Source organism: Styela clava, chromosome 8 (assembly GCF_964204865.1).
Source record: "Styela clava chromosome 8, kaStyClav1.hap1.2, whole genome shotgun sequence".
Taxonomy (NCBI): domain Eukaryota; kingdom Metazoa; phylum Chordata; class Ascidiacea; order Stolidobranchia; family Styelidae; genus Styela; species Styela clava.
Window position 1 is genome coordinate 12,649,538 of NC_135257.1, and position 14,926 is coordinate 12,664,463.

The 14,926-nt window shown below is 34.2% G+C and overlaps 1 protein-coding gene and 1 long non-coding RNA gene across 2 annotated transcripts in view; one reads left to right on the plus strand and one right to left on the minus strand.

Moving 5' to 3' along the window:
• The window catches only part of LOC120345902 (insulin gene enhancer protein ISL-1-like), a 31,751-nt gene extending 18,850 nt beyond the window's left edge, over window positions 1-12,901 (plus strand). Inside the window, exons 3-6 of the mRNA XM_039415489.2 lie at window positions 2,221-2,435; window positions 3,497-3,927; window positions 9,183-9,371; window positions 10,888-12,901. Coding sequence (XP_039271423.1) covers window positions 2,221-2,435; window positions 3,497-3,927; window positions 9,183-9,371; window positions 10,888-11,028 — 976 coding nt within the window. The 3' untranslated portion in view covers window positions 11,029-12,901. The remainder of the gene's footprint in view (window positions 1-2,220; window positions 2,436-3,496; window positions 3,928-9,182; window positions 9,372-10,887) is intronic.
• LOC120345903 (uncharacterized) overlaps window positions 1-14,926 on the minus strand; it is a 39,226-nt gene that overhangs the window by 4,914 nt on the left and 19,386 nt on the right. The gene's annotated exons all lie outside the window — the stretch shown is intronic.

The window sequence follows — 14,926 nt, forward strand, 5'->3', positions numbered from 1 at the left end:
ATCGGCGCAATGATTGTATCCCCCCCGAGTTATATAAATATTCAAATAAGACATAACACTTACTTTCAATACATACTTATATTTTAACTATATATATTCATCAGTTTTTGAGAAAAACAAAGAAAATATTTGGGTTTTCTAAATTTTACAAGATTTGCATACATCTGTGAGATTAGCATGTTTTTTTGCGTGTTTCATTTTCTTTCGCGTTCTAATCTCCAAGGTGAAAATTTATGATTAAATTCTTCTAATTAGACTGTATAAATTGAATTAATTAAATTTGTTATGTACACAGCTGGCTGATTATAGCTGAGAAGCATTAACCGTGATGGCATCGTTATGCTACGTTCGTTAAGACAGGCTTATCCATGAAAATATAAACAATATGCCTTTTTTGAATTTCCAAAAGGATCAAAAGGAGAAAAATATTAGTAAAGCTATGCATGATTTGAATATGCCAAACGCCAATGCCAATCCATTTAGCAATAAAATCAAATCTTAAAGGTACACCAAATGAAATATTTGTTTCTCATATAACTTTGTATACGCTAATCATATGAATTCTTTTTCGATTGTTTTTGTTTCGTATCGAGGCCGCTTATTGCGTTGTTGAAGTTGTAGACATTTAGCATTTCTTAGAAATTGTGGGTTGGTTTGCGTCGAATGAAACGTGAAAGCGTGACAACGAGTTAATAATGGAATTGCCGTTGATTTACGCACGTTGTTACGCAAGTTCGAACGAAACTCCCTTATCACGAATAAACATAGGAATTTAAGGCTATAAATTTGATGTCAAGGAATTACGTTGTTTTTACAATAAGATAATCATATTATCTACTTCCAATTCAACATAAAACTTCTTATTAATTAAGGCGTGGAAATTGAAAATGAATTGGGAACGTACGCTTCTATAGAAACGGAAGCGAAACCGTTCCGCTGCGACGAATATAACTAGTCTTAAAATTTTTTCGTTATTTATATAATATATTATCTGGTAATTAGTGAATTCAAATACTAAATACTATTTTTGGCACATTCCAATGAATAGGATAATTCGATTATCTATTACTAAGCGTATTATAAAAATATAACATATAGGAATGGTGTTGACTAATCGGCGATAGTATACCTTACTGCTGCCTTTGATCGCTGTTTCTGTGACATAAAAACAAACTCAGACAAAGCATTAATACGCAGGTATTACTGGTCTTGCTACATTGCATGTAAGATCATTTAAGTTGATATGAATAAAATTTGAGGCGTGAAACGGGATAAAGATATGAAACGAGTCATGACCTCTGTTTAGATAACGGGTTTCTCCCAATTTTGCACAACTGCTCGTTCTTTCATGTTCAAGACTATAGATTACGCATATGAAAACAAATACAGCTTAAATATTGCTTTATCCAATTAAAGTGTCCTGCTGCATACTAACACAAATGTATTTCTGTAACGTTTTGTCCGACTTCCTCAGACAAGCAGTTTACAACCAAATATTGCTGTTGAAATCAGGGTCAGAATTGATGGTTTTATATCTGGCAACAGTCAAGATCCTGTTGTATATATACTATTTTTCTTACGATTACAGGACAACAAGTAAATGAGATTTAAGCACAAACTTTATATGTTTATAAGGCGACCCAGTAGCCCCACACGTAAGAGTCACTCAAATGGCGATAATATACATCATCATCGCTATTCCTAATTATAATTAATAATGTGAAAAAATGAACATTTTTGCGCAAAAAAACCTTGATAAACTTCTTTACCCCTATCCAGACATCGTATATATTAATTCCCCCCCCCCCCCCCCAATATATTAGTATTTTATATCCCGCCCACACTTCGAAAATTGTTGGAGGAGGCACATAAGAAAGGCCCTTTCGTGGCAAATTGTAACTTACATCTCACAACTCTCATAAGCTTTTCAATTATTAAGTAGACCAAGATATTGTACCATGTCTAATATCATCACATCCGACGGTCGCCGAGAAAAAACTGGGAATACCTGATGAGATATCCTTTCTTATCGTTGTTGTTTTTTTTTCTACAATTTTTCTGATTGAGTAGCATGTTTTGAAAAACATATCAATACAAAATTTAAAAGATGCAAAAATAAGATTTTCGCACATAATAAAGGTAATACTGTATTATTTTCCTGGATTTTGCAGACTTTATTTTTAATATTTCTTTTTATACCAACTATTCTTAAATTTCCAGGTTATTCGGAACAAAATGCAACAAGTGTGGCCTGGGATTCACTAAAAATGATTTTGTAATGCGAGCTAGAAACAAGATTTATCACATAGAATGCTTCAGGTGTATCGCATGTAATAGACAACTCATCCCTGGAGACGAATTTGCGCTTGGAGACGAGGGACTCTTTTGCAAAGCGGATCACGTCGAACGGTCTGTGCTTCATACCGACATGTTAGGTATGAATGATTAGTAATATTGTGAAATATTTTCGGAGTGTACTTTTCCTCGTAAGTTTCTTTGTGTAGGCTACTCGATTGCTAATGTGAATTGTATCTGGTCGCCTTCTTAAATTATTCTTATAAAAATTGTAACGTGATTAATATCAATATGTATTAAACGAATATATTATTTATTTGAAAATTTATAACGACATTTTAAGTCAGTTCAGTTCTCAGCAATTTTGCTGAGAATATTTTATGTGGAAAAAATTCTGATGAAAATACATACATATAATTGAAAACCAGAACATATATCACTATATATTTCACAAAATATGTTTTCCACCATGTTCAATTCTCTCCGAAATTGTTTTGGTATTTCATTAATACGATCGAATGAAATTACCTCATCCAAGCTTATCTTAATTGCTAGTGTTTTTGTCGTAGTCATATATATATATGAAGATAATTTTCTAATTCCGGCCGATGTTTCCAAAATTTATATCTGAGTATCTGACCTTTGCCAGTCTGAGATTGGTATTGTATAAACTATAAATCATTCTATCGGAAATCCAAAATTTGTTTCCGATGTGAGTCAACTTCACACTTTCCCACAAAGGAAGGTCATGTTGCTGATGGGGTTATGACACAATGTCAATCAAACGAAACGGGGACGGAGCTAGGTGACAACAATATTAATAAAACATCATCGCGCACCATATGCTAGAATCAGATAAGACATTTGGTCTACTTGAGCCCAGGCTAAAATAACAATAAGCCAGAGAATCAAATTAACGGCTAAGTAAAATAGTTGAAAGATTCAATTTAGGTCTAATTTTAAAGATTTAAAACGTCCGAGTCTGCAAAAAAAAAATGAACGATGTGGCATACCTGTGTGACAGTTTTGATTATTGCTTATTTCGCAAGTAACATGAACCCATAAATACCGAGTTGGCATGGTATCGTATTCTCCTCAAGCTAGAAACGATTATTGAATTTGTTTGAAATGTACTTTGTGTAGATATTTTATTATCTCGATATTATTGTGTTATTATTACATAAACAATATTTCTTCACAGGTCTTCAAGGAGACCCTCATATGACACCCGGTCTATCACCCATGGGCATGCAAAACGGTGGTGTTTTGAGTCCAGTAATGGGAGGAGTCGTACCGCCGGGGCACATGGGAAACGGCACTCCTGGTGGAAGTTCAGCATCTTCGGGAGGTTCATCAGCGGGTGGAAGGCGTTCACATAAAGATCCAAAGACGACACGAGTCAGGACAGTTTTAAATGAAAAGCAACTTCATACATTGCGCACTTGTTACGCGGCTAATCCGCGCCCGGACGCTCTTATGAAAGAACAATTAGTCGAAATGACTGGACTTTCTCCTCGCGTAATAAGAGTTTGGTTTCAAAACAAAAGGTGCAAAGATAAAAAACGAGCGATTGCCATGAAACAAATGCAAGATCAACACCAAAATCCACATCAACATCAAGACGGCGACCAGGTAGGTTTCAATTAATTTATTTGTGAATTGGTTTCACGAAATCGTACGATTGTTTGAGAGTTAATATTGAAAAACCTTAATACAACCAAATATCCCGAAGAGGAATATTTTATTTTGAAGGAAATGACATTTGGTTACTGATTCATGCAAATATATTAGAAATATGTAAACCTGAATTAGGGGCGCTCGGTTCATCACACAATATTCCAAAACCCTTGTAAAATATATGCTTGAGAGATTATGGATATCATAACTTACTATGGCCTTGCTGTAGTATATTCCTGTTTTCAATTAAACATGGATGGTGGCATATTAACCAGTAAATAGCCCGAGTATATTTTTTAAAACATCATCTAAAAATCAAAGAGTCTTCTTAAATTTTAACATAAAAAGATAAATTGACATTAAATATTTAAATAAACATTTTTGGTCGAAATTGACAACCGATCATAATTGATGTTATATTTACAAACCGTCTTGATGAATCCCAAGAAATGATTAAATTATTCATAATTTTTAAATTTTATTGAGAAGTTTCCAATTCTTTCATCAGATCGAAGTAAGTATGCTTCTGATATAGTAATCTTTGCATACCAGCAGCATAAAAATATAGATATGATTGTGCTATTCGGAGTTGTCTGGCGATTTGTTTTTATTAGTACATGTATATTTATGTTTCCATTTTATTCGTTCGAATTTATTGGCAGATTAGATTTTAGATCTTTACAGAATTCTCCATATATTTTCCACACGGCAAAAATACAATAAACATGCATTTAAAAACAAACTAAACTGATGACATTTTGTGATGATTTGTTGATTCCGGTCGCTTACATCCTACTTTCCTAAAAAGTATTCGGTCAACATATATTCAACAAAATGGCATAGTGATAACGTTAATTCAATCAACGTATAACCAAATAACCAATATAGCATATTGCTTACAAGAAAAATGTTACGGATGTCAAAACAACATTTGACGTTAAAAAAGATACTACCAATAAAAATAACTATAATTTACAAATATAAATTATATCATAACAATTTATTCGCCAATACCACATCACGTCGCGTCACCCCAATCAGCCGTGCGTGAAGCAAGCCCGCTTTATGCCTACAGATAAGGATTGTCATGCATATTTTATGATAAACTCCATCGCCTCGTGTCAATAAAACGCGCTGTTGCCTTGTTGGCAATAAGCCTAAATATCCTGCGCACACAGATGTGTTTTAACAAGGAATCTTATACCTAGAGATATAGCTGTAGGCTATTCACCTCTAATTTCCGTAAGGCACGAATACTTTTATTCGGAGGGTTTGTTTTCATATGAATTTTTTTTTTCATTTTTATTCCACATTTTGGAATATACAAAATGTAACTTTATACTTTTCTGTTATTGTGCCCCCTAACATTGTGGAAGTTTTGTTTAGAGTCATAATCTGGGACGAGCAGTTTTGGGTTTGCTTATGATGGATATAATGAAAAATGTACGTTTACAAAACTAGTCGTCTGGTTTTTTAAAGCACAATCATATTTTTATCAAAGATAGTCCAAACTATTGCATACGCCGATTTAGATCTAGTTTCTACTTTGGGATTCATATATTTCTCTAAGTTTGGGACAAGTTATGGTTTTGGGCCGGTGATGTCCAAATACAAGTTAAAATTTCTAACGGGTATGTACGTGTAAAACTATGTCCAAAATCAAACATATGTTGTACCATATACACATACAATGATTTATGGTTATATAACCCCAATCGCCAACTGAATGACCTCCTCCGTAGAGAGCATATTGGGCTACCTTATTACATTTCGTTTCAAATGAAAAAATCACAAGCCACCGCTCAACATAAATTACGTTCAGAAACAGTGTATGATTACAATATATTTGGTCGGTCAACTCAACATGTTACAGGTCGTGAGGTGCCTTTGTGCAAACTAAATAATGTTGGAAATTGATAAGACTGATATATTTGTTCAAGTATGAACACGTAAACGGATACTTGCGTATTCACACCCCTTGCTCGGTCTATAAATTTTCTCCCGGTAAAATTATCACATTCAAACTATTGCTCCTTAAGTCATTCTGAATAGTTAAACATTTACAAAGTTGGAGAGGTTTGGAAGTCGTGTGTTGCAACAAAAGTATGCGTTTGGAATTTGTATATTAATTCGTGAAATAAAATGCCTTCAAAGAGCAAAAATGGGATTCCGTTTACGCTTAGTGACAACATTTTACGCGCATGAAGCTTTTTTTTTTACGAATTTTCGATGTTTGTTGATTTACAGGTTGTAGGGCAGTGTTTGACTAAAAATATTTGCTTTAATTTGTTCTAGGAAAATTACCGTCTCACGAATAAAATGTGAAAATAAATATTTCCACAAAAATATTTTTTCGTGCTTCATTTTGAAAATGCCTTTTCATCCTCCCACGATTTTTATTTTAACTTTTGTCGCCATTTTGGATGCTTCCTATCCGTTTGCTTAGTGCAAATGTTTCCGCCATATTTTACAGCCATGATTAAGTTATCAGACATTTCTTACCCAGTCGTTTTTGAAGTACGCCTGCTATATATATATATATCTATAACTCATATCAATATAAGCCACTATACTAGCGAAGGGAGAACCCAAAATTGTTTTTAATTAATACTCATCGTTAGATCATAGTAATAACGTTGCAACGCAATTCGAAAAAAGTCATGTTCATCGTAATTTTGTGATTTATACTAATATAAATTCATCAAATTTTATTTTCGATAATAATATTTTATACCAACTCCTGTTTTTCCTTGCGTTGTCTAATACATCACGATTGATTGATTTCATAGGTTCATTTATCGCAAATCGAAATATATTTTATTATATTTATTCTTACTGTTTTGGTTACAACCTACGATCGTTTATAAGCACAATGTTTCGGTTTATTAAAAAACAAAAATAGGTCCCTCGCGGGATATATACTGCATACATAAAATCAATCAACAGTTTCGGACGATTTTTGGCGCCGATTTTTTCTCATCGGGCATGGCAGCAACGCTCGATAATATCGACCCTGTCCACATATTTAATCAGGTAATGGCGTAAAAAGAGCGACATGCAATCCGTGCATGAGTCGGCAGGGGAATCAACAAAAGCTAAACCTTTAAAAATAAACTGAAGTTGCTTTCAATGGATTCTTAAAGGGAAAATATGTATCGGCTTTGGAAATTCATTTTTGTTTATTTGCTTTACTCTTTGTGAAGTAATTATAGGTTCGTACTCACGCTGTAAAGTTGATATCCTCAAATTACTTGAATTTATTTGAATTAAAACTGCCAGAGACTGTACAGTTGACGACATTCTAATTTCATTGTCTTATTATTATGTTTTATAGTGAATTAATAAACTCGGTAAGGCAGTATATGCTATTGAATATTCCTAATTGAGGTTGAACTTCTAATGTTGATTTCAGTGATCATTCAATCCATCAATTACTTACTTTCGCTCGTATATATTCCGGACATTATAGTGTAATTTCTTTTTTTTTATCAGTTGAAGCTTCCCCGCTTTCTTGAGACCCCAAATATGCTACTAACCCCTGTGGAAATTTGCCTTGAAACACGCTTTAAATATTTGCAACATAGGTGGTGCTGAATCGGAAACTCTCGCGCCATCCAGCGTATTATCAGATTTTGTTGGATTGCAGGCTACATAAAATCTAACAACATCACCTAATTGTGCATTGGACTTGGTTAAGCTTTACGTCACTATGTTCTTCTAAAAACATTCAACGCTCAACTGTAAAAAATATTACACTTAAAATATTGCCATCAACACTTATTTCCACATTATAAGCACCTAATATAAACAAATAAATTACAATAATATACAGGTCGTTACATTATCTATAATGTGTGGGCATTTTCCGCATATACCCTTACGCCCCGAAATTTCCGCGTATCACATCAAATCGCCTTGTAACGACTGACATGACACGGCTCGTCGCAATGTGCCTAGTTACGCGTAACGTCAATCAGCAGCCGCGTTCGCGCGATTTTGTTGCGTCAACACGCGAGTCAGTGTAACTAGAAAACCGGCACGTTCGGTAAATTTGAGCAGCGTCTTGGGTCAAAAGTCTTTTCTTTATTCATTTACATTCCCATTATATTCGCAATAGCAACGTTAAGCAATTAGATTGTTGTTCAGTACTAACATTTTGTGTGATAAAATAGGATGTTTTTTTTCTCGCAATTTGGCTTGTTTGCCAATGAATGAACAGCTATTTTGGATGAGATTTACTCTTATGTGCGTTCACCGAATTGAGCCCAGCAAAACATAACAATCAGCTGGGGATACTCCAAATAGGATCCCCTACAGCGAGACGAAATATGTACTCTTCTCTCTAGTAGGTCTGGCAAATACTTCTTCTAATAACATTTTCGTGTCCAGTACTGGAGGGTTGATACCAGGGGTAATCAATTAAGCGTTTTCACACAAAAACAAAAAATTTAAACGTTTTCGAGATAGGGCCCTGACGTACTTACTGCTCTGTGCAGAAGTTCGCATATAAAAAAAACATACATGATACATTTTTCCAAAAACTATTTTACTTTTATCTAATTACTTTAGTATGTTTACCACAAGTTGAAACATATCGCATTTATATGATCCTTTTTCACTGCTACACCATTTCTATGGCATAAACGGTTATGAATTTCAGCCGTTAGTCTGAAAGGCATTAGCGTAAACAGCGATAAATTTTAAACACACCGACCTCGGTATCAATGAGAGTCAACATTTCCTTAATCCTACTTAAAATATTGTCTTCACTGACTCAGTCTGATATCACACTAATATGAAATTTGCGTGCCGGTAGTAACGGTTTATGGAAAGTGTTACGTTACTTGTGGGAGACCAAGGTGACTTTACTTCAGCCCCCAGCAATCGTTTCAGAGTGTGTTCTAGATTAAAAGTTAACAATCAAGTATCAAAAGTTGACAGAAATCAACCACTTTCTTGGGAATCTATTTGATATAATCTTACAATCGCTTTGGATTTCGAGTGGAAAATGGGTTGCATGTACTCACACCATTGTCATCAATCATTTTCGTTATTGAAGGGAATTAACGATAATGGACAATTTTGATATAACTGTTACTGCAAATAGCGAATTAGTAAACTAGCTTCAAGTGTATTATCATTTGATGTATAACTCTTTAATTAGTCGGCGGCTTTTTTTTGAATACACTCAAAACAGACTCTTGTTTCAGATTATGTCGAACGGAGTGCACGGATTATCTGGCATGCATGGAGTCCCGATGGTTGCTTCTGAACCGGTTAGAAACGACAATGGAGTCAATGCCAAACCGGTAGAAGTCCGGAATTATCAACAGCCAGCGTGGAAGGCGCTCAGCGATTTTGCCTTACAAACTGAAATTGACCAACCTTTTCAACAACTGGTATGTTGAAGTACTTTGAGATTATTTCTATACTGGAGCGTATTAAGACAAGCAAATGAAAAACAGAATAACATTGGTCAAAATTGGTATTCTATTCGATACAGAAGATGAAAATCATGACTGCCGTTCACTAACCTAATCTTTTTTCATTTCTCTTTGATTAAAATGCAGAAAATACAAAATTTATACTATTGTTTATATCAGTAATGTCTGCCTTGCTAACTAGAGTAATTCGTCTTCATTTGTTGATCACGCTCACAGAAACCATTTCAAAAAGGCGTTTTGCAGAACGATACAGATCAAAAAATATTTTAAATTTCTGTCAAATGTACAAATTCAAGGATACACGATACGCATATCATTTCACAGGTATTTTTACACTCACATGATCCTATTTGCAACACCTGCCGTCCAAAAAATATATATTCAATTTTATTCATCCGAATAACAAATACACAGTAGCATGAAACAAAACCGATAAAAGTATAAAATTGCATATGAAGCTTCCGATTATACCCGATTGAGAGGTTCAAGTACCAGAAATCGACACCCTTTGTCACTGAAAGTAGGAGATGTCATCTCCCAATTTCAATTAAAACCTGTAAGCATGTAAGGGCTTCTGCAGGTACAAGCCGTGTAGTGCTATTCGGATTAAATATGTGATTATTCGGGCTATGAGCCTGGCATTGATGAGGAGGTCCATAAGTATCCATGGGTGATGTTTGGCCGAGAATAAATTCTGTTTCTAGTTTGTATTCTACCCAAGCGTAATCCTTCAATTTTAAATATGGCCATACCCAACCCACATATATATTTTAAGAAAATGATATCATTCCGGTAAACGAGTTAGGAATTTCGACCAATACCGGGGGCATATTTCTGGCTATATGCTTTTAAACGCGCGCTCAAGTCTGACCTATCATATTGCATGAAGCCTTGTGACGTCATTCTGGGTCTATTATGTTACGGCGGTACGCGTTTGTTTTGTCACAATCGTTCCGGTTCGTCTCTGGATTCATTGAAACGCGGTATTCGCTTTTTAGCAACGCAATGGATATGCGATATATTTCTAAATTTTATTCTGAATTTACATCAGCTGAAGTTTAATAGGCGAATTACGGACGTATAGCCTTTCGATATGGCCGCTTTGAAAACAGATGAAACGCGTATCAAAATACACAAAAACGTTTATGAAAACGTCCTTCGGTGGTTATTGCATACTTGATATATACAACAGAAGCTATTATTGTGAAATATACACTCGAGGCCTAAATAATGGCATAAACGTCTTGGGTGGTATATCAAAAAACAACGAAACGCTTTCTATTCTTTGTACGACTTGGCGACTACCGGTAGGAACACACGATAACCAATGAGCGAGGTGTTATATACCAGCGGTATAACTAACATTTAATTGGTATTTTGACAGCTATAAAGACGCACATTTTAGATATGAATAAATCTGTCAAAAGTTACGGACTATAGTCTATTAAATATGTTTTTTTCCTATTTTCAGGTTAACAACTTTTCCGATCAGGGCCAAGGATCGATGTCTGATTCGTCCGATATCAGCAGTATACCATCGGTGTCGTCAGCTCTGACGTCATGTTCGACGCCGATGACGTCACAGGATATCAACGTATCGGTATGCAGCTAAAATAGAAAATGGAGTGTTCAACTGACGATAAGATTATATGCATATAATCGCCCTTGCGAGGTATATATCTACAAGTATTGTGCCGCGCCGAACAGCATGTAAGATTCCGGCGAAGGCATCCGCAGGCGGGTGATGAAGCTTACAGACCAACCAGAACTAGATGAACTGTATCAAAAGATTCGCTAATTACACCATCAAGTTTAAGTAAACTTGACAACAATAATATCCTTGCTTATTTCACTTTCTTATCTTTTTTTTACTCTTTATTCCTGTTTATAGCATTATTATTATTATTTGTATCGTATAAAGGTTTTTTTATAATATATTTTATCGCAGTTTCGTTGCGCATTTGTTGGCGTTTTGAAAAATTGATGATTACACCTGAATCCATGTTTTCATATCTCATTTAAAAAATTGAAACTACCGATGGTAATTATGTCATTAGTCTCGACCCTCGTCAATTGAACTGTACTATGATGCCATCTCACTCAAACAAGACACAGCAAGTTGGTTTTCATGAATGCTAGATACAATTCCGATCTTGAATTTAAGCCTAATTCCACCGGATTATCGCGCGATATACATGTTTATATTTCTTTTTTCAAATTAATATTCCTTCACCACAAACCCGCCTACTATACGCCAGGTCCTAAATATGCCACTGATTGTGACCTGGCTTTAGGTATTTCGTATATAAAAATTCAAAAAATATAGTAATAGGATTATTGTTTTATCGGATATTAGGTATTTTATTATTTTTATCTGTTCCGTCCACTAGTACAAATTCATATATTATCACTCTTACACACAAATGTATAAAGAAGCAGTCTATATTCACAGTCCTACAGTTTATAATATTAAATATACAACTTTACACCTAACCAATGCTGCTGAAAAACTGTCATTTTAATTCTCTCGTATTATTTGTTGCGCATGACTAATTTATAAATTCGAGAGTTTCTATTTTTAATCGTTCAAAAATAACTTAAAGATATGGGATTCTAATGTTGCCGCAGCTTTGTGTTACTTATCATTATTATTTTTTATTGGTATAATATACTCGATACTATTATTAATATTTACCATTATTATGCTAAGTTTTGCGCATTTTCTTTATCTTATTTAAGTATGATTGTAGCGTTTTTATCTTAATTAATACCGTCCATCACTTGAAGCGAATAATAGTTTTTTATACCCGAATAATAAAAGGCTGTATTGTATTAAAATTCGATTTCAAGTTTCTCGAATAGTGAAGTTTGCGTCAAAATTATTTTGTCGGAATATGAACCATTTACTCCCTTTAACTCGTACTGGGATTTTCTCAAATATGAAAAATTGGATGCCAAAATACAATCTAGATGTCAGTTTACTGAAAAACTGAACAATTTTTTATTATAAATGCCTTTATTTAATAATTTGGCTCTTATATTTCTTCTCCGCTGCTCCTGACGACTTTTAATTATTTGGCTATCAGTAACACTTTATGTTTGTTTCGCTCATGGTTTCTACTTGTTCGTGTATAAATTAATTGATTTGGATATAACAAATCACACGTAAAAATCTGCTTTCACTCTCGCACAAGTAACCATTTCAAAAAAGATCATTGACGATTTGCACTGAATATACAAAAGGTTTTACAAATTTTATTTTGGATGGGCAAAGGAAAATGATATTTGTAATGAAATTCTTACCATTTATATAACGTGTTTTCAATTTATGTTAACCACTGATATTAACGCATTGTTTATTTATTTATATTTTTGTGACGTCAGAGTGTGACGTCATGACAAATCGTTGTAATGTGTTGTTGTGGTAGTAGGTCAATCGACCCAAATTTATTATTACTGAAATACATTGCTAAAAACTATAAATACAGGACTTCATTTACAAGTAAGGATACCATTGCAGCACGTAGGCTAATAGTCTAGTTTTCACACCGATTACATTTCAAATTCATAATCAGCAAGCCAAATTTGTCGTAGAAGTTGGGAATCATTTGACAAACACAAAAGATATCATTTCATAATTGCAGGATATTGGTTTGTAGAGGTCAAAGTTCAACAACTTTACGTGTTTAGAATCCATGCATGTCAATGTCAGCAAAGAGAACGACTGCACATCCCCTTTCAATGCCACAAAAATTAATTGTAAGTCGAACAGAAGATTAGAACTATGCTCAAATATATATTGACACGAATGCTAAAGCTAAGCAGTAGTCTATCTTATACTGTACATCACTTTACCGAGTCTTACTGTACGGTACAACCAATGGACTCTGGTGTAGCACGAGAAAGGTCGCAGAACCGCTATAAATGATTTTTATTAATTTTGAAGAGGTCATCACAAAAAATTCCAAATATGAAAGAAACACGAAAATATGTTTTGATAAATAACATTAACGATTCATGAACACAAATTTCAGCTTCTAACGGCATTTATTTTCAAAAAAGTTGATTGTTCATGTGCCGTATAAATAACACACACCTTGACTATTAGTATTCGTGTTCTTGCCATCTTTATTTTTGTGAATGACCAATACGATAAATACTAACGTTGTACAAAAATAAATATTACTTAAACTCGTGCCGTATCGTTCGTTATAAATCGAGAGCGAAGTCATATGCTGAGAAGGGGAGTTACGTAAATCATGTTCGTGATTTACAAGACACGACATTTTTATTACCATGAATTGTTTTCGTTTTGCAATTATCCGTTGTTGACAGTTTTGACAAAGTCTTTTTCTTTTACTCAATAGCTTGAAAATTACTAATAGAAGAGATGTTATTAGTCCACTTGAACACAAGACTGGTACGACCAAGACTCTGTATTTAAACTGGTACTGAGAAGTTTTCATGTAAATTTGGACTATAAATGTGGACAATCCAGAATATCTGCCTTCTATAGATAATAAATAACTATTGCCACTAACCTATGAGATACACAATTTTTTCTCATTTAAAATTCAACCAAGATCATATAAATTTGACGATGTCTTTATTAGTTCATTTACAAAAATGTCAGCAAAAATTAACGGGTGCTTCTTGTTGGACATCTATACCAGGATATGTAACTGTGTCATCACTCGGTTATATTTATGACCAAAAAGCTATTTTTAATTTGTCATTTCAGTGATATTGTGATCGTCCAATTACTATATCAATACATCTCTAAATAATATGCGATACTGAGCATATTACAGGAGATTTTATGAGCTTTTAACGTCTTTGCCAACAAGACTCTATTCAACCAGTAGCTGTTATGACCGGATTTTCAGTTCATTTCTTACACTCCCTCGTGGGAGATCATTTTAAGCTGCTTCTCCAAGGTAGTTAGTTAGGCCAGCCGTGTTAACCACCAAGGAAAGACAGTTTATTATGTAGACATGAAACTTTAAGATCGGGAAAAATATTTAAGACATTTCTCATCGGAGCAAGTAAGTTTTTTCTATACACAATCCAAGGTCATCATTCATGTATTACCAGTAAACCTTCCCACGACCCCAAAATAACCTCAACGCCGTTGTAGGCAAACTAATCCCTACAATTGGACTTTGTTGTGGAAGAAAATTTAATAGTGGCAAAATCCGACTTTCAGAAAATTGAAGAAGTTATGCCTGCTCTCACTACTTTTGTTTGCTTTTCGAATTAACACTACTTTTCTCGCTTCAATTTGCACAAGAATGTCTGTATTGAATAGAACAATACATCATGTTGAAACTCAATATATAACAAGTTTGCTGATCAGGGAAAATTTATGGCCTGTCAAATTATATAAAATACTTCAAAGTTATGTGATTCGATGAGCGTCGCTATAGCCCATTCGTTGGTGTGTTGTCCTAACTATAATGATATATATAACAGCTTATGATCCTCGGTTTGAGTCGCAATAAGTCTTCTGT